The following is a 21,944-nucleotide window of genomic DNA, read 5'->3' on the forward strand; positions in this document are numbered from 1 at the left end:
TGCAATTTTACACTTGCAAAATATTATTCTAGCAACAAGCTAGTTAGTTTTGGCTGTGGAGATGGTGTATGTTTGGGGCCAGATACAGAGAGATTCTTTATTTAAATAAGCATTTGTTTTGTCTTTTTTCAGTTTTATCTGTGGATATGGTGTATGTTTGGGGCCAGATACAGAGAGATTCTTTATTTAAATAATCATTTGTTTTGTCTTTTTTCAGTTTTGTCGGTGGAGATGGTGTATGTTTGAGGCCAGATACAGAGAGATTCTTTATTATACCCCATGCAACGAGTTGCGGAGGGTATAATGTTTTTGACCGTCTGTCTGTCCGTCCGTCAGTCTGTCATGCCATCAGTCCTGTTTCTTGTCATCGCAACTCCTCTCAAACCACACAACAGAATTTCATGAAACCTTTTTAGATAATAAGGACATACTATGTAGTTGTGCATATCGACAGGAAATTGCGATTCAATTTTTTTTCTATGAGTGACGCCCCTTTGAACTTATTTGCTTCAATGTACTACTGCAACAGTTTGTCATCGCAACTCCTCTGATACCACACAACAGAATTTCATGAAACCTTTTTAGATAATAAGGACATACTATGTAGATGTGCATATCGACAGGAAATTATGATTCAATTTTTTTTCTAGGAGTTGCGCCCCTTTGAACTTATTTGCTTTAATGTACTTCTGCAACAGTTTGTCATCGCAACTCCTCTGAAACCACACAACATAATTTCATGAAACTTTGTAGATAATAAGGACATACTATGTAGATGGGCATATTGACAGGAAATTATGATTATATTTTTTTCTTATACAATTTTTTTTTCTTACACATATTTTATTTCTCCAATGACAATGTGGGGACGTGGGGTATGTGAGCACGCTCACTAAGGTTCTTTAATTTAAATAAGCATTTGTTTTGTCTTTTTTCAATTTTGTCTGTAGAGATGGTGTATGTTTGGGGCCAGATACAGAGAGATTCATTATTTAAATAAGCATTTGTTTTGTCTTTTTTCAGTTTTGTCTGTGGAGATGGTGTATGTTTGAGGCCAGATAAGGAGAGATTCTTTATTTAAATAAGCATTTGTTTTGTCTTTTTTCAATTTTGACTCTGGAGATGGTGTATGTTTGAGGCCAGATACAGAGAGATTCTTTATTTAGATAATCATTTGATTTGTCTTTTTTCAGTTTTGACTGTGGATATGGTGTATGTTTGGGGCCATTTACAGAGAGATTCTTTATTTAAATAAGCATTTGTTTTGTCTTTTTTTTCAGTTTTGACTGTGGAGATGGTGTATGTTTGGGGCCAGATACAGAGAGATTCTTTATTTAAATAAGCATTTGTTTTGTCTTTTTTCAATTTTGACAGTGGATATGGAGTATGTTTGGGGCCAGATACAGAGAGATTCTTTATTTAAATAAGCATTTGTTTTGTCTTTTTTTCAATTTTGACAGTGGATATGGTGAATGTTTGAGGCCAGATACAGAGAGATTCTTTATTTAAATAAGCATTTGTTTTGTCTTTTTTCAATTTTGACTCTGGAGATGGTGTATGTTTGAGGCCAGATACAGAGAGATTCTTTATTTAGATAAGCATTTGTTTTGTCTTTTTTCAGTTTTGACTGTGGATATGGTGTATGTTTGGGGCCAGATACAGAGAGATTCTTTATTTAAATAAGCATTTGTTTTGTCTTTTTTCAATTTTGACTGTGGAGATGGTGTATGTTTGGGGCCAGATACAGAGAGATTTTTTATTTAAATACCGTATAAACTCGCTTAATAGTCGATCCTACTATAAGTCGGGGGCCCTTTTCAGCTCCAAATTCTAAGGATTTAGTCTTGACCCTCGTATAAGTCGGACAAAATTTGGGCATTTTTTTTTCAGCTGACAGTAACTGAACGCCGGTAGAACCAATGCAAATCCAGGAATAATATTCATTTCTGCATTAATGTTTGGTTTGAATTTAGTTGATGCTCATCATGATAATTTATATTGCTGTTAATAATAAAGATGTATTCATTTCTCTTGTTTTGTTCACTGTTCAAATGTTAGATTAGCCATGTTTTGTTTACGTAATGCATCAATGATTTTGTAGGGTATGACTAACAACCTATTGTTTGAGAAAAGCGAATATAGACCAATATGAACCTGAAAAATTTAAAGTCAATCAACACTTGATGAAAATATTTTTCACAGCATACATAACTCAGTGTTAAATGAGCATGTACACTTCATAATTCTTATTATATTGTGATGATTAAAGGATTAAAAAAATTAAGTGAAGCTTATCAATATATTAAAATAACTAACTCCAACTCATTAGTGTCATCTGTTTACCTATCACTGATAGTTTTCACACCTTTAGTAAACACAACTCTTTGTCTCTTAATTGGGGTTATCAATGGATTATATTGGCTTGTCAATCAATTTTGTAATTTTTGTTTACCTGAGACACTTTAATGAATAATATTTTGATTTTGGGAATGAATCTTAAAATTATTTTTTTATTATTATATGATTTATGAGCATTGGATTGATATCATGATATCACAATAATGACACAATAACTTCGCTGAAAACATCCTTTCACATATTTGGTACATTGTTATCTCCTTTTCATTTTTGGTTCTTGGCTCTTCTTTTGGGTTTATAGGAAAACCATATGACCATGAAAATCAATACACAAACCGGAAACAGTAGAATTTCAACACGAATTTGCAGAAAATGTTTACCAAAGAACAAATAAAACACAAAGACAGTATTGTAGTCATTTATTTTCAACAAAAACTTTTTATTTATTGATCTATGTAGGTTTGGCAATCAAAAACGTAGTTTTGACCAGGAAATTCACTCCTGACCACTTTTCTCAAGCTTGGATTTTTCCTCTGGTCGCTAGATCTCGTCTATTAGTCGGTCCCCCTCTCTGGATTATGAATTTTACTCCCAATTTTCCGACTAATAAGCGAGTAGGAACGGTAATCATTTGTTTTGTCTTTTTTTTTCAGTTTTGACTGTGGTGATGGTGTATGTTTGGGGCCAGATACAGAGAGATTCTTTATTTAAATAAGCATTTGTTTTGTCTTTTTTTTCAGTTTTGACTGTGGAGATGGTGTATGTTTGGGGCCAGATACAGAGAGATTCTTTATTTAAATAAGCATTTGTTTTGTCTTTTTTCAGTTTTGACTGGAGAGGATGGTGTATGTTTAAGGCCAGATACAGAGAGATTCTTTATTTAAATAAGCATTTGTTTTGTCTCTTTTCAGTTTTGACTGTGGAGATGGTGTATGTTCGGGACCAGATACCTGTGAATGTAACTCAGGATCAGTTGGATCACAGTGTAACCAGTCAATATATGTTGTGACTATCATTCCAATATTATGTTTTATAATATTTATTATATTATTGATCTTCCTCATCAGATGGTTATTAAAAAGGTAAGGATATTTCAAAACCTAACTTGTTAAATAGTCTTTAACTTTTCTGCTCTTGTTACTATAAGATAATACAATGAAATTATATTTATAAGTGTCTTAAATTTCAAATACACCAATAAAAATAAGGTAAACAAGTTGATTGATTGGTTGGTTTTTAGTTATTTGATTCATTTGAAATGTTTCCGTTAGGGCTATTCCATTAAAATGTATGTGGGAGGGTAGGAAGGGACTTTCAAAATATCCCTACAACCAAGAACCATTTTTTAAATAATTTTGCATAATGGTAATAGAAGCATACTGAAAAAAGACCCATGACCCACATTCAATAATTAAACTTCCCTTCCTACCCTCCCACATACATTTTAATGGAATAGCCCTTACTTGGCATCAGTCATCTTTTATTCTACTTTAAAAAACGGTTTTCTCCTCTAAAAGTACTGGCCAAAATTCATCCAAACTTGGAGATTAACATGTTTACCTTCAATAGGGCATCTGCTAAATAATTTACGAATTTTGTCTCTGTCCACAAACCAATATGGCAGTCTAAATCAGAGACATAACTGCAGAGGCTACATTAACAAATATGCCATTTTTAAAAATCCAAAAGAAATGGTTGAAGAATTAAGTAAATTTTACTTTGTTTTCGCAGTATGTGAATGACACTGTCGGGGTCCTTGATTATATAATGTTGCAATGTATTTCTTTATACTTTAGATATCATTTACAACAAGCTTTGAAGAACTTAGATTGGCTAGTAAAATGGGATGAAGTTGTTGTGGGTGACACCAGAGCTATGAGTATTATGTCTACAGCTGGTGATGATTTTGCCACATCTGCTAAAAGTAATATGTGCACATGGAGAAGTCAGAAGTGTTATGTTCAGGTAAAAGCCATATCAGAAAAAGAATTCATAAAATTCCTATTTTTATGACCCTGCTGTAGCGGAGGGGCATTAAGTTTTACCCTTGTCCGTACGTCCCAAAATTGGTTTCCGTTCTCTAACTTTAGTTTGCCTCAACCAAATGTTATGAAACTTATACATAATGCTTATTACCACAAAACACAGATCAAGTTAGAATTTTGGTGGCGTCACTTTTACCGTTCTAGAGTAATGCCCCTTTACAAATGAAAAAAATTGCTGAAATAAATCGTTTCTGTTTTCTCACTTAGTTTGCCTCAACTAAATGTTATGCAACTTATGCACAATGCCAATTACCACAAAACACGGATCATGTTTGGATTTTGGTGGCATCACATTTACTCTTCTAGAGTTATGCCCCTTTACAAATGAAAAAATTGCTGAAATTTTCGTTTCCATTCTCTAACTTAAGTTTGCCTCAACTAAATGTTATGAAACCAATAAACAATGCTTATGCCACAAAACTCAGATCAAGTACAAATTTGGGTAGCGTCAATTTACAGTTCTTGAGTTATGTTCCTTTATAACGTTATATATAAGCGGGGGCATCATCTGTGTCCCATGGACACATTCCCCATTTATTTAAAAATAAATTTTTACTTACCTTGGTCCTCAAATTTAACATTACCTATTCTGGTCTTCATCTTCTAAAGACTCCATTGAATTGTAGATGTATTATTTTGTTTTAAGCCCTTCTGGAATTCTTACTTGCCTTGGGTTTGTCAATTCAACCTCCCCTCTGACACCAAAAATTTGGTTTTTCTTTCTGACTTTTGCATGTTTCCAAGCCTGAATTGTTTCACTTGCAGTCATTAAATTCCACAGAATGACATAGATAAATAATCTTGACATGTTGCAGAAGTATATTCATTGTAATGGTAATTAATGAACTAATGCTCTTGAACAACTTTAATTGGGGCAAATATACACCAGTACTTGTGCCCATTGAAAAGAACAAGACTAAAGTTAAATTTTATGGAAAAAAATTTCAAGACAATATGTTTTGAGCCATAATATTTACCAATCTTTGCATTATGTGCTTTGGCATAAAAAAAGACATCTTTTGATTATGAGGGTCAATGGTCAAGGTCACAGCAGCAATTAATAGACTTAAATATTTATTTATAGAATTACCCTTATTCAAAAGTAAGGCACATGGTTCATAAGTCACAATTTAGATGCAGTCCTTAGTTAAATAGTTAGGGCTGTTCCATAAAAACATACATGGGACCCAGGGAAGACACTTCCAAATCTCAACTATGAATGGATGTCATCTATGTTTTTGGATAGTGGAAATGTAAGTGAAATTTTAATTTGCCTCTATAGGTGGTTACCCCATTCGTAAAGTGCCTTACCTGGGTACCATGTATGTTTTAATGGAACAGCCCTTAATTATTGTGAATCTCTTTAACTTTGAATTAATCAATATTAGAGTTTTGACTTTTTATGTGAATATCAGTTCTGCATATTTATATCTTTTTAGAAATTTAACTGTGATACTTTGTCAGTGGAAGATGAAAATCTTAGAATGGAAGTTGTCACCATAAGAGAATTACGTCATAACAACTTGGTTCAGTTTGTTGGTGCCTGTTTGGAATATCCTAATGTGTGTGTACTGACAGAAGTTACACCAAAGGTAAGAGTTGAGTAGTGTAGGCAATCGACTGTCTATTTTCATATTACTGACTTATGACTCTCCAGTAAATAATTTTTCACTAGATTACCAAATCTATGGTGGGACATTCTGGTACAAGTTCAAGTAAGAGCAACTAAAAGAAGTAAAATCAAGCTTACAATCCATGCAGTTTGTGAAAAAAATTTATTGTTTTATGTTTACTATATACAACAAAATCAATTGAAAACATTAAGTGCCAATCTGCCTAAGAATCAGGCAGTGATGAAAACATGACAAACAAAAACCCACTCAAGTTGACATTAATTTATGTTCAGAATGTATATGGTGTAAGAATATAACATTCGTTTCCTTTTTCTGTTCTGGTAATTCAAGATATAATTTGGTTGAAATGCACAAAAACTAAATATTAAGGGGAGCTAACTCCGTAATTTGCTATTAATCTAACCAAAATTAAAAAAGAGATTTCTCGAATTACCAGACATGCAGAAACAAAAGACCTACCATTTCTAACTCAAGATGAGGGTAACTTCAAAAAAGGATGGTTAGGTCAGTGGGTTTTTTTTCGGCGATGTTTTGATGTTTTTTTCAAAATTGCCTGATCCTTACAAAGACTGGCACTTGTTCCCCAAATTAGCACCGATTATAGGTTGATTTTACTTCTTAAAATTCCTCGTACTTCATCAGGTACCAGAATGTCCTGCCACAGAGTAGGTAACCTTTGAAAAATTATATACTCCCAGATTCATAAGTTGGTAATATGAAAATAATCTATTGAAATGTCTACTAACAGAAGTTACACCAAAGGTAGGTATTTGGTGCATAGAAATAGGCATGTATAATGGTATTAAATGCATACAAAATGTCTTAAGATACATAGGTACCTGTATATTTACAATTACATTTACAATTGGTTGTACATGTATTTTGTGTACACTTGTGGTGTCAGTCTCGTGATCCTTTTTCTTTCATGGCGTGTAAGAAATCAAAATTGTATACAAATTTGTTTTAAGGCAGTAATAACTATTACCACACTTAGGTTTTAGACATGTTACTAAGATGTTTTTGAAGCTATTTGCTGACACAAAAAAATGATTACAAAACAGGTCTCCAGTCCATAAGGCCAAAAAATATATATATCATGTAAATTAACAACTTATTGGCAGAGTGCATTTATTCTTGTGATTGTAAAACAATAAACAGAAATGCACGATTAATTATTGCTTTTTCAGGAAATTCTGCATTCAAATAATGCTATCAAAATATAAAATGCGAGTCTATTTTTGTGACAACTTCGTGTACCTCATTGCTATAATAAAAACATCTAAAAAATTTCTGAATTTGATAGGTTACTGAGGTAAGTCAAATGTCACTTAAACAATTCCTTTTAAATTTTTCATAACAGTTATGTCATATATGTAGTCAACAGAATTCTGGCTGTATCTGTTTGCTGTTCATGATATTTGTAATACTTGTAAGATTGCATTAATGCAGACATCAATTTTTTATATTTTTTTTCCCAGGGAAGCTTAGAAGATCTTTTATCCAATGACAATGTTAAACTCGGATGGGACTTTAAATTCTCCTTACTAAAAGACATCTGTCGTGGAATGCACTTCCTCCACTTATCAGAGATACATTCCCATGGTAGACTCAAGACATCAAATTGTCTGGTAGATAATAGATGGACCTGTAAAATATCAGGTATGTAAATTACCTGTAAAATATCAGGTATGTAAATTGATGAATTTCACAATAGGTCCATAGTTTATGTCAAACAACTTTTTCCTACGGTCGGTATAGGAATAATACCACCATCGATTTTCCCATATTAGTCTTTGTTAAATTGGCACTTTTCAAAACATTGTGCAGAATTTATATTTGTTTCAAATAAAGAAATACTTGGCATGAGTAAAGTTTTATCGTGTCCAGTACTACAGTGAAAATTTCACATAACATTCCATTGCATATAAGATAATAACCATCACCGGAAATAAACCAATGAACTTATCACCCCTTTTTTTCCTGTTAACAAGCTTTAGTAACCATGTCACCTGAAGTTTCCAAAATATTTTATAGAAACAACAAATAAAAAAAGAATGGTGCTTTTAAACACCCAAGATGTATGTTTATGACTCAGGAATTTTTTTCTGCAATGAAATACAGAGTTAATTTCCTACAACTGTCAAAATCAAGGGAATATTTTTTTTCTACCCTTTTTCCTATGAAACCGGATGTGACGTACTATGATATGGTGGTATTACACCTAGAGCATTAAGGTGGATGGGGGGTCTTAATTAAAATTCATAGAATATTTTGATAATTTGTCAAAATGTAGTTTTTATCATGCTTTTTTCTAAAATATAATAAAAAGTATTGGTCACCGGACTTTTTGTTGTGCAAAATTGTCAGATTTTGTATAGATTATGCATGGAAAATCCAATTTTGTGTGATAAAAAGAAAACTACACCATAGAATTTTAAGATAAAATGTGAGAAGATGCTCTTATAACCTGCTTTCAGATAAGAAAAAGAAAAAATGGGGTCACCTGACTTGTTTTCTTGCTACATATTAAAATAGGTAAATTCACATTACTTTCTATTATAAAAATTACTTTATCTGAGTTATCTCCCCTTATATGGCAAAGTTGAAAAAAAATAATGTCTTTTAGAAAATACAGCCGTAAAAATGATAAAACATAATTTTCTATATTAACATGAAAAGTCTTGCATATGAATTACATACTACTCTAAAAATTTGCACATTTCATTAAAGATCTAGACCAATTGTTATCTGCTACTTCAAAATCCAAGATGGAGGAAGACACCCCAGATACCTTGAATTGCATATTCAATACCCACAGATTTTTTGTTAAAATCAGGTGGCCCCAAAAACATGAATTTTAACAATCATCAATTGAAATTTTCAAAATTTAAGTGCTAGGAGGTTTTTGGACATCAGCTTAGACAGAATGACAAAGGATATGGGTTTACTATAGGCCAAATATGGCCTTGAATTTCAACTTTATCATAAAATTTCAAAATGGCCATAATTTGGTTCTTAAATAGATCTATTTCAAAAGCCTTCCTTTATTGCTAAAATAAATTTCTTCATAAGAGTACATTCTTGACTTCAAAATCAGCACATTTTGGATATATTGTCAAAATACGATGACTTTGTGCGTTTTTTAGGACCTAAACGCTTGAGGCAACAATTGGCCGCACACTAGGATCCAAAATGTTCTGTAACCAAAAGTTTTCAATGATGATATTGAATTCCTAGACACAAAAACTTTCTGGATCATGGGTGGCGGCCAAAGTAAATTATCCTAAAATGCATACTTAAGGAGTCAATACTTCATCTTTTTTAATGTGATGTGCTAAAATGAAGTTATTTTGTATTAATATATGTATCAAAACTATTTCTATGTGAAGTTTGTAGTATTTTGGCCTGATCATCTAAATCATTAAAATATTGAGGCTAATTTTAATCCTTCATGAACTTACTCCTTTTTGCTTTAGTTTATTTTATTGGACATGTCCTCAGGTAAAGTATAGTATAGTTTTACAATATCCTACCAAATTTTCCGTGTTTTTTAGGATTCGGATTACCTAGTCTCAGATACAATGGACCTAGAAAGAAGTTACCTGATGATGATGAGAATGAAAAGAAATTAAAGTTTGTTTTAATTTGTTCATAGATATAAAAAAAGAAGATGTGGTATGATTGCCAATGAGACAAATCTCCACAAGAGACCAAATGACACAGAAATTAACAACTATAGGTCACTGTACGGCCTTCAACAATGAGCAAAGCTCATACCGCACAGTCAGCTATAAAAGGCCCTGAAATGACAATGTAAAACAATTCAAACGAGAAAATAGAGTTTACTATAGGAATAATTTTTTTTAATAGTTTTATTTTAATACTTTCCACTAGTAAATTGATTTTGTCCATTTTTATATATAATTGATAACTTAATTTTTCATAAAAAAAATAATTGTTCTAATTAATATTAAACATTATTTTATGTTATATTATATTTACACAATAAATATATTTGTGCTACTGGCTTTTCCAGAATTAATTGAATAGGGGAGTCGGAAGGCACTTTCATTAAAATTTGATGGGTGGTGGTTATTTTAGACAGATAGTCTTAACAATTATGTTAAATAATAAAATAAAATTTCATGCATGGTGGGGTTGAATAAAAAGTGCCTTCCAACTTTCTACAAAATCATGCATAAATATCAGGGGCGGATCCAACCATATGTCCGCATTCAAAAGCATTGATTGTCAAAAAAAAGGGGGGGTTCCAACCCCCAGAACCCACCCCCTCATGGATCCGCCACAGATATTATTCCATCAAACTGAATTTGTAAGGGTAGGAAGGGGGTTCAGTTTTTAGACACGGGTCTATACATATGATGTATGCAAAATTACATAATGTAAGTAAGTTGGTTATGGAGGGATATTAAAAGTCCATTCCAGCTCTCCAATATCAATTTTCAAACTTTCTAACACCAGAACTGCAGCCATATTTTAGATTTTGCCAGATCTTTTAAATTTTTTGGTTCTAACATCATTTCTCATATTTGAATAATTTGACAATTTTCTTTTTCTTTTTCAGCTCATTGTTTTGGACCGCCCCAGAAATGTTGCCAGGCTGCAAAAATATTGATGGTGTTAAACAGGGGACTAAACATGGGGATGTGTATTCGTAAGTATGTGACAGAAGGCACTAGGGAAAGATCTTTTTTTTGCCTCATGTTATCAGTGGTCTCAAACTTATTTTTTTTGTAAGGTCAGCATTTAAGAAAAATAGGTTTTATTTCTGAAATGTTCTTTGGGTTTGTTATACCCCCGCTTTAAAAAAGTGGCAGTATACTGTTTTACCTCTTTCTATCTGTCCCATGAATATTTTTCATCGCATCTTTCTCAGAAACTACATTACAAGGATTTCTAAAATTTGGTTTCACTTGTTTTTTTTTTAGTTTTTTTTTTGGGGGGGGCGAGGAGCTTCAAGATGCCAGAAGTAATAATGTACCAGAATTTTGAAAAATCAGCAAAATATTCTGAAGAATTGAATTTCAAGTTGCTGCAGACAAGTTAAAGTAGTCCTCTCAAGTTTGCCCCATAAGATACTTTTGTTAATGCAAATGGTCAGGGCTGTTCCATAAAAACATACATGGGACCCAGGGAAGGCACTTTCAAATCTCAGTGATGGGTGGGTGTCATATATGTTTTTGCATAGTGGAAATGTAAGTGAAATTTTAATTTTCCTCTATAGGTGGTTACCCCATTTTTAAAGTGCCTTCCCTAGGTACAATGTCTGTTTTAATGGAACAGCCCTCAGTAAAAAATTGTGGTACAGGCCAAGTGTGTAATGATACCAAATATTCCTTATTCAGATTGAATATGGCCTTGATTTATTAGGTTACATACATTTTAACAGAATTCATTTCCCACCCCAATAATTTGGTTCTTTTCTATATGTATTACTAAGCCACATTATATATTTGCTAGAAGGTATGCAATAGTCTGTTTTATCCTGCAATCAGCTTTTCTACTATACAAATACAAGTGGCAGACAACATGATCCGATTAACATAAACTAAACGTTTACAGTCTCCTGGTATCCTGCTTCTGTTGCTGTTATGTTCAAATTACTGTTTACATTACAGCTCAATGTGGGGTCCTAATTGTGGTCCTCGTTTAGAGTCATATGAATTGAGGTTTCTTGTAAATTTTAATGTTGTCAAAATTATTGAACCAATGCATGCATATATACTAAACTAAGTCCTGTATGCCCCACCCAGACGACACAAAATTCGTCGGACCGTTGGACAAATCCACTGAATAATGGATCAGTCTGGTAAAATTTTGTTGAATTCCGGTCTGAATGTCCGGTGTTGTTTTTTTCATGGATTTTTCTAAAAACCCTACAATTTTCCCAATTTTGGGAGCAAAATTTCCAAACGATCTCAAAATTCATTTTCATCTTTATTATTCATGATAGCAATGTTTATTTTGTTCAACCTCTAGCTTTATGCCGAAAATCGCCAACAAGTAATTTGTAAATCTGAGTAAAACATATCTGACCAAAAACAACAATGGCTGCCATCAACCGGAAATATAGACAATATCGGATCCGATTCCGGGAACGGGTAAGGCATACTTGCCAACCTCTGACAATGAGAAATCATGTCATGACATGACATGACATGTTAAAAAGCGTGTGAAAACGTGTGACGTAGATGCAGACTTTTTCATATGAACAATGTTCATAATTTCACAGTAATCATTATACAAATTTGTCAATATAATAAACAAGAGTCTACTGTAAACTTTTATTGAATTCAACTGTTGCTTTTGAAGCAACATCACTAGGCAGATATATATTCAAAACAACTGCCAGTTTGGTTACATTTACTTGATAACAAGGCACAATTGTCAAGTTCTGATCAGAATTCAGTGTAAATTTATTTATAATTGAAAATGCTCTCTCACAGTCAGAATTGGTATATGGCTGAACTAAAATAGCTTTATCAAGCTTTGAACAAGTGTCATAACAATTTTTTTGCCATCTAAAATGTCATCTTTAATCACTGCCTTTGCTTCCAACAAGCTATACATGTTGCTATTGCCTGGTCAAGACTGGGTAGTTCATCAGAAGACAGCTGGTACTATGAGAACTGATCCAACAGTTCAGTGATATTTCCATCTCCAATGACCTGTTGAAATCTGTTGGCCAGATTTGAAACTGGAAAAGAAAAATATTTTATAATTTGATTACCAAAATGAGTCCATTATTGATTAAACATGTTAAATGCCTAATCAAATAGCTACATTGTTGTTCTCCTCTCACATGTAGTGTTATGATTGCAACATAGGGTGCACAAATTATGCGTTACTTGTCCCTTGGTCATTTAAACTTATAAATCTTGAATCTTGGTACGTACACATCGTTTTCGCTTAGCAATCTTATCTATAAACGACGGTACAGGCCCTGAAAGCGACCTCTTTCTGTGGACATTTCCCCTAAGTTAATTTGAAAGAAAGATTGTCACAAAATCGTAAAAATTAATCACAAACTACTTACCTTAAAGGGTTTTGCTGTTCGTCCATCATGATAGAATTGAAAACAATGGCGACCAAACAATTACTTCGGAATTCTCGGTATTTATCGTCTAATAACGGAAAAACCAAAGAATCGCGATATCACTGACGACCAAAAAATCAAAATAACGAAAATGCGTGTAATTGCGTGTAAAGTGGTGAAAAGCGTGTACACGCCATGTGACAAAATCCTCGCGTGTAAACCGTTGAAAAAGCGTGTATCACACGCGAATATCATGTCACTTGGCAACTATGGGGTAAGGCCAATTCCGTGTTTGCCGATCAAATACAATAAATAAATTTTAAAAAATCCAAGCAGGTTCACAAAATACAGCTATGAAATATAAACACTAGAATTGAAAACCAAAAGATATATGAAAAATGAAGAAGATACAGGAAATATTTTATACAGAAACTCTAAATTATTTTTAGTTCACAAAAAATTTTCACATCAAAATCCAATAAAATGTGACATTACTTTTCTTTATCACTGAAATGCATTCAAGCAATTGTTCACAACTTTCATCAAAATATACACCCTTGTCACATGATTTTGTTTTTGTGCAATTTGGAGAGGAGTAGGGCACAACAAGTCATAAGTTTAAAAAAATTGGCCTGGTAAAATTTCATTCGGTCTGGTAAAGCTAGGTTGTTTACCAGACCGAATGTCCTGTAAAAATAAAATTCATTCGTGTAGTCTGCCCATCAATGATAGTTGAAGTCCAATCAACTTGAAACTTAGTACACATGTTCCCAATGATATGATCTTTCTAATTTTAATGCCAAATTAGAGTTTTGACCCCAATTTCACAGTCCACTGAACATAGAAAATGATAGTGCCAGTGGGGCATCCATGTACTATGTACACATTCTTGTTTATTTCTATTACACATCTGTAATGTATTATCGACAAATGATATTTCATTTAGTGATTGTTGATCACTACTATGGACACATTCTTGTTTTTTATATTTTCCATTCGTTCCAATTTGTCAATTAAACTTTTCCTTAACAGTTTGTTAATGATTTGTTTTACTAAATTTGTTTTTTAAGAATCAGTTATTATTATTTACCCTCAAGTGCACGTTTATTTGCATTCTGTCATCACGGTTTTCCCCTCGCACCAGCGCTGTGCAGTAGACGAAGTTCTAACGAGAGGTCTTGTAGTTAAGGTCACTTCATACAGGAAAATATCGGCAAATTAGTGTACAAGAAAAAAATAATTCATTAGCAGTACATTTATGAAGATTTTAATAATATAAAGGATTTTTATGTCCCCGTCGTAGCGGAGGGGGCATTAAGTTATACCCTTGTCCGTCTGTACGTACGTACATCCGTACGTCCCAAAGTTGGTTTCCGTTCTCTAACTTTAGACTTAGTTTGCCTCGACTAAATGTTATGAAACTTATGCACAATGCTTATTACCACAAAACACAGATCAAATTTGAATTTTGGTGGCGTCACTTTAACCGTTCTAGAGTTATGCCCAGTTACAAATGGAAAAATTGCTGAATTTTTCGTTTCCGTTCTGTAACTTTAGTTTGCCTCAACCAAATGTTATGAAACTTATACATAATGCTTATTACCACAAAATACAGATCAAGTTTGAATTTTGGTGGTGTCGCTTATACTGCTCCAGAGTTATGCCCCTTTACAAAGGGAAAAATTGCTGAATTCTTCATTGTCGTTCTGTAACTTAAGTTTGCCTCAACCAAATGTTATGAAACTTATACACAATATTTATTACCACAAAACTCAGATCAAGTACAAATTTGGGTAGTGTTACTTTTACCATTCTTCAGTTATGTCCCTTTATAACTTTATATGATATGCAATCAGGGGCATCATCTGTGTCCCATGGACACATTCCCCATTTATTTTTTCTTTTACAAGAAAGTTCAAGTACACTTGTTTTATAGTAAAATTTAGCCATTCAAGTATACAAAACATATTTAACTTTTTTTTAAATTTGAAGTTTTATATGACCTTAAGTAATGTTGATTTCTTTGAACAATGATTTGGATGGGAAAAAAATCTATACGTTTATTAGCTCAATGTTGCAGGGTAAAAACAAACTCCGTACAAATTGTATTTGTACTCGCAACAAAACGGAAGAAAAGCTTGGCAAGCCTCACTTTTCTCTGTTTCAATAGCTCATCAAATAAATTTTATATTTTCCTACACTGTACGATATTGTATATGTATTGACTATTGTACCCTTAGAAATGTGAATGTCAGTAGTAGCTTAATGTTATTTTTTAATGTTTTTTTTGCCATTTAAGAAAAAGGTTATGTGCTGTAATGCCTTTAAGAATGATTATTTTACTTGCTGTGTCGTGCAAATTGACACTATTCACCAATATTAAGGATGTTTGCTACTCTTGTTTTTGATTTTTTTGTCAGATATTAAGATTCCTCTAGTTTTATCATGTAGTGCCAATGAAAATTTTGCAGATAACCCCATTTTTTTACATAACTTTATTACTAATGGTCTAAAAAGCCGTTTTTGAAAATCTTATAAAATCTTTAATATTTTTTCATCATTTTTGAAAGAAAAAAGGGGCCAATGTTACATTTATGAAAAATGTAGAGAGAATCATTTCCCGAAATATTTTCAATTGATTATACCTCAAAAATAAGGACATGGACCTAACAATTTTTTTTGCTTTTTATACGACCGCAAAAACATTTTGCGATTTTTTTGCGGTCGTATATTGGTATGACAATGGTGCTGTCGTCGTCCAAAGACACATTGGTTTTCGCACAATAACTTTAGTTTAAGTGAATGGATCTCTATGAAATTTTACCATAAGGTTCAATACCACAAAAGGAAGGTTGTGATTGATTTTGGGGGTTATGGTACCAACAGTAAGGAATTAGGGGCCAAAAATAAGCATTTTTGTAACTTCAAGACAATAACTTGTGTTTAAGTGTATGGATCTCTCTGAAATTATACCACAAGTTTCCGTACCACAAAGGGATGGTTAGGATCAGCTTTGGGGGGTTATGGCTCAAACCGTTTAGGAATTAGGGGCAAAAAAGGGGAAAAAACAAGGGTCTCCTGGTTAATGGACAATTTAAAAGCAGTGTAAGGGAGGTAATCCAAAAACAAAATTGTACAATGTTGGATTACCTCCCTTACACTGCTTTTAAATGATCTATTTAAGACTTTTATGATGTATTTAAATTGGTAATTATGGTTGCAAACTCCATTGGAAATTTGAATTGAGATTATTACCATATTTTTTTTTTTTTTGGAGGGGGGGGGGGGGTCAATACGCAACAGCATAGTGTATTTCACAAAAGCAAAAAAAAAGGGGTAAAGTTGTTTTTTTGTTGGGGGGCGGGGGGGGGAGGGGGGGTCAATTCGCAACAGCATAGTGTATTGCACAAAAGCAAAAAATTGAATATAAATTCAAATCATATAACCAATTCTAAGTTCTTTGACTACAGTTATTCGGTGTCAGAAACCTATTATGTGTCAAATATTTAATTACAATCCAAATTCAGACCTGTATCAAGTGCGAATATTGTGTCCATTTTCGCCCCAACTGTTTAGGGTTGGACCTCTGCGGTCGTATCCAGTTGTGCTCAGCGAAACATTTTATTAAGTTCTGTTATTTATATACTTTCAATTTGTATCAGTCTTTTAAAAAGCTTGTTATTTTGAAACAGAGGAGCCAACATTCTTTATGCAATAAACCTATAATGTATTTCAGATTTGGAATAATTTTGTCAGAAGTTTGTACACGAGAAGAACCATACAGTACAGAGACAGGTTTTCTAGAACCAGAACAGATTTTACAGCTTGTCATAGATAAAGATGCCCCTGGAGCATCAGGGGCTAAAAAGGTGAATTATTGTAAAAACATTTATTGGATGACTGAGGCCACCCATAAAACAATCTTTGTTTGATGTTGCCTAGACATTTCTTCTAGGGTTGGGTGGGTAGGTAGGGATTTTATTTTATTTTCATTTTTTGGCCTTAAGCATAAGTTACATGTTTTAGACAAGAAAACAACGTTAGAGAAGGAAAAAATCTTTATAAAAAAAATGTGTCATTAAATTTTTTGGGTAGGCTGTTTTTGGTAAAGATTGCATGAAATGCAATCAAAACCCTATGGTACTGACTTGATATCTAAATCTTCCAAGGTTTATCACTTCTTTTGAGATACACAAAATATAGTGCATTGATCATAACATTCTAAACATCCATAAACATTTCCAGAAATTTATCAATGAAATATATGCTCAGATATTCAAGTTACAAAATGATGTTATACTTGTCAAGAAAATAACATAACATGTGCATGGTGCAGTAATCTAATATCTGTTCTAAAAATATCAATGATGTCATTGTTAAAGTAATCTTTAAAATTGGAGTTATCTTCCTTTGTCCATATATAATTGTAGTTGAATGAACTACAACCAATGTTTTTAAAATGCAATGTTTAATTTTAGGGATGGCATCAAAAGTTCAATGTAGGATAAAAAACTTAATTCACATAGTTTTTTTCACTGACCCCCACCCCCCTTCTTAACTTAATTTGGGAAAAATTGATTCACCAATGTGGGCATATGCTCTCAGAGTATACTATTTGTATCATGGGTCCTGTTTTTCCTCAACAATTTATGTTTGTTCTGTATATTGACTTGGACATCACTTTTAAAAAATATTGGAAAAAAATGATGTGTATTTTTAGTATGCATCAAAAAAGGCACTGTTATATTATAATTTTATAAACACTGCAGTCAGCATGGATTGTGCATTTTTCATCTACCCACTATTGGCATGGATAAATAGTGGTTTTATGGTTTTGATTGTTTTTGTTTCTTTTCTCAAAAGAATACCACTTGATTGACAACAACACTTAAGAAATCTGCAAATTTATTAAGTCGACATGTTTCTATATCCTGAACCCCTGTATTCACGGATCCGCCTATACCACACAGCGCCAGCAATATGGCCAACCCTACATGGAACGAAAACGAGGATTCCAAGAAGCCAGCAATAAACCGATTTCCATCAATCTTGGCCGAAACACAATCAAACAAAAGGAAAAGAATAAACAGATGAACGCACGCTCACGGATGGACCACAAAGGATTCAAGATAAGAATGTACCATCGTTCCATGCCTTCAGAAAATTAAACATGAAATTAGTTAGGTGCCAGCAACATTATATGTATTTGAATAAATGTAAGAATAAAGATACCATCCCCAAAACCTTAAGAGTAAACATAAAACCACAAGTACCAGATACCAGGCCATCATTTTTAATGAAATGGGAAACGGTCCATATAGAATTCAGCTGTAAATTGGTAGGATTGTTACAGGAATACTGGAAAGAACGATGCGAAAACATTGAAACCCAAATTTCGGATATTACTCATTACTAACCTCATCGAAAGAACTAAAATATCAGTCAAAGAGGAAATACAAAATCCAAAAAAGAACATCAAGACCACGGCCTCATGAACAACAACAAACCCACCACATGCATAAACCACCTAAAAATAATACAAAAACTAAAACAGTACACTCATCATGCCAATATTTAGTACTTCAGGGAAAGAAAAATCGACAAGATTAAGTTAGAATGACTAGAAACAGAAAGTTCATCAAACGAAATATATATAGAAAAATTAAGAAAAACGCCGCCAATTTGAATGAATCAAAACACGCCATTGTAATCCTGTCGAACAAAGCTCTAAATACAAACTATATTACACTGCTAAATAAAGGTTTAAATTTCAGTCCTACACGCGAATTATCAAAACCAAATTGAACAATTAACGGATGTTCTTCTATTTTCCTGTAGAATCAGATTAAAACATCATTACAACAATAAAAATTCGTAAGGGTTCCGCGGAACCCAGTGTCTCGCCTACTTTTTCTGTTAATCGCAGGCTCAACAAAAATGAGGAAGTAAATCAATAAAAATATTCCTCTTGATACTATCTTTTGATTGTAAGAAGCTTCTGTCCAAGTTTGGTAAAAATCCAGGATAGTTTATGAATCTAATAAATGTTTAAAAACTTTAACTGCAGACTGAATGTAATGTTAACTGGAAGAAAACAAAATTTCCTTCTAGATACTAGCATTTGATCATAAACAAGCTTCTGTCCAAGTTTGGTACAAATCCAAAATAGTATAAGAAAGTTATTAAAATTTTAAAAACTTTAACCACAGAGTGAATGTGTTGTTTCCTGGCAGAAAATCTAAGTCCATTTAAAAGTAAAAAATGGAAAAAATGGATTTATTTTTTTTACAAAATTTCCTTCTAGATACTAGCTTTTGATCATAAACAAGCTTCTGTCCAAGTTTGGTACAAATCCAAAATAGTATAAGAAAGTTATTAAAATTTTAAAAACTTTAACCACAGAGTGAATGTGTTGTTTCCTGGCAGAAAATCTAAGTCCATTTAAAAGTAAAATAAGGAAAAAATGGATTTTTTTTTTACAAAATTTACTCCTGGATACTATCTTTAATATGATCATAAACAAGCTTCTGTCCAAGTTTGGTACAAACCCAGGATAGTTTAAGAAAGTTATTAAAATTTTAAAAACTTTAACCACAGAGTGAATGTAATATTTCCCGGCAGAAAAACTAAGTCCATTTATAAGTAAAATACGGAAAAAATGGAATTTTATTTTTACAAAATTTACTTCTGGATACTATCTTATGATCATAAACAAGCTTCTGTCCAAGTTTGGTAGAAATCAAGGATAGTTTAAGAAAGTTATTAAAATTTCAAAAACTTTAACCACAGAGTGAATATTTGTGGACGCCGCCGACGACGACGACGGAATGTAGGATCGCTATGTCTCGCTTTTTCGACTAAAGTCAAAGGCTCGACAAAAATAAAGATAATGATGAAACCACACCAAACGAAGAATATACCTAGAACCCTTTCAAATTGTCTTCGGGGTGGACACCACCACCCGGACGGAATAAAGATTTGGACTCTTTTATCAACTGCATAGTAGAAGATATTTGCCAGGAACCACAACAACGCAAACAATATAGAACCTTTCAAAAGACGAACTCGTGGCATTAAGGGATTTAAAAAATGACAAAGATATTATAATAAAGCCAGCAGACAAAGGAGGAGCAATTGTAATAATGAACCGTGCCGATTACATAAAATAAGCAAATAGACAATTAAATAATCAAATGTTTTTCGAACAAGTACAATCTAACCAAAACGAACAAATATCAAAGAAAATTAAAGAATTTGTTAAATCAGTAAAACACTTACTGCCGGTTAACCTAGCACAATACCTATTACAAAAACATTGTCGCACTTCGATATTTTACACCTTACTGAAAATACACAAACCAGGTAACCCAGGTAGACCAATCATTTCTCAAATTGAGTCCCCGACAGCAAGAATGTCAAAAGTAGTAGATGTTTACCTAAAACCGTTCATTCCTAACATACCCTCATATCTAAAGGATACCAAAGACTTTCTACAGAGATTGAAAGCTCTAAACATAGTACCACCACAGAGTATACTAGTCACAGCAGATGTAACCTCACTATATACGAATATACCGCATCAAGAAGGAATACTTGCATCAAAGGAAATGCTAGAGAAAAGAGAAAATAAGAACACGCCCACTTGGATTTTACTACGATTTATTCACTTTATTCTTACAGAGAACTGTTTCAAATTTAATGACAAATATAACATGCAAAAAATGGGTTCCTCTATGGGGACTATCATGGCTCAGGAATATGCCATTATCTTTATGGACAAAATTGAAAGGGAATTCTTAAACACGCAACACAAAAAACCATTAGTATGGCGGAGATTTATAGACGACATTTTCATAATATGGCCCTACTCGAGCGAGGAACTACAATCCTTCATTACGGCCCTAAATGATTGTCACCACTCTATAAAATTTACCTTCACCATAAACAACAGGAGTGTAAATTTTCTAGACACCATTGTAAATTTAGATGACAACGGAAACCTAACACCTACCCTTTACAAAAAACCTACGGATGCAAATCTTTACCTTCATTATTCATCAAACCACCCTAAACACCAAAAAGAAAGTATACCGTATAGCCAAGCCTTACGAATAAGACGAATCTGCAGCAAAAAGGAAGAATTTACGGCACATGGGGAAAATTTACAAAGGAACTTTATAATACGGGGATACCCCCCCCCCCCCCCCTTTCCCCCCCGGACGTAGTTAATCATGCAATCAAAAAAGCTAAGCAGAAAAATAGAACCACTCTATTAGAACCGTTAGGAAAAAACACTGACTCGAACATACCTTTAGTGATTTCCTTTAACAATAGTACCAAAAATATTAATAGGATCTTGAATCACAGAAAAGACAGAAAACAAGAACACCAGATACGCAAAATTTAGCACAGGCAAAATTTGTAACCAATTACCGCCGATCAATGACACTAAGAAGTATTTTAGTACATACCGATATCACAAACAAAAATAAAATTCCGGGAACCCGCTTATGTGGTAAACAGTGCTATTTATGTAAATTCATAAAACCTACAAACAGCATAAAAAGCACATCAAACCAATACACTATTAAAATTAGGGATGAAATTACATGTGAAACCATTAAGGTGGTTTACGTTATAGAATGCACAAAATGTAAAAAACAATACGTTGGACAAACAGGCAACAGTTTAAAAGAGAGATTTAGGGGCCATTTCAATGATATTAATGTACAAAACCAACACAAACCGGTATCACAACACTTCACATCAGAACATCACAATAGGGATAACGTCACAATTAAGGGTGTAGTAACAACGAAAAACGATATAAACATTAGACTATGCACAGAA

At 33.0% G+C, this 21,944-nt stretch overlaps 1 protein-coding gene across 1 annotated transcript in view; it reads left to right on the forward strand.

The window, feature by feature from the left end:
- LOC127720912 (uncharacterized) overlaps positions 1 to 21,944 on the forward strand; it is a 98,792-nt gene that overhangs the window by 56,928 nt on the left and 19,920 nt on the right. The window contains exons 20-26 of the mRNA XM_052227650.1: positions 3,270 to 3,440; positions 4,155 to 4,323; positions 5,843 to 5,995; positions 7,516 to 7,696; positions 9,592 to 9,670; positions 10,623 to 10,712; positions 16,831 to 16,963. Coding sequence (XP_052083610.1) covers positions 3,270 to 3,440; positions 4,155 to 4,323; positions 5,843 to 5,995; positions 7,516 to 7,696; positions 9,592 to 9,670; positions 10,623 to 10,712; positions 16,831 to 16,963 — 976 coding nt within the window. The remainder of the gene's footprint in view (positions 1 to 3,269; positions 3,441 to 4,154; positions 4,324 to 5,842; positions 5,996 to 7,515; positions 7,697 to 9,591; positions 9,671 to 10,622; positions 10,713 to 16,830; positions 16,964 to 21,944) is intronic.

Source organism: Mytilus californianus, unplaced genomic scaffold (assembly GCF_021869535.1).
Source record: "Mytilus californianus isolate M0D057914Y unplaced genomic scaffold, xbMytCali1.0.p SCAF_11, whole genome shotgun sequence".
Lineage (NCBI taxonomy): Eukaryota > Metazoa > Mollusca > Bivalvia > Mytilida > Mytilidae > Mytilus > Mytilus californianus.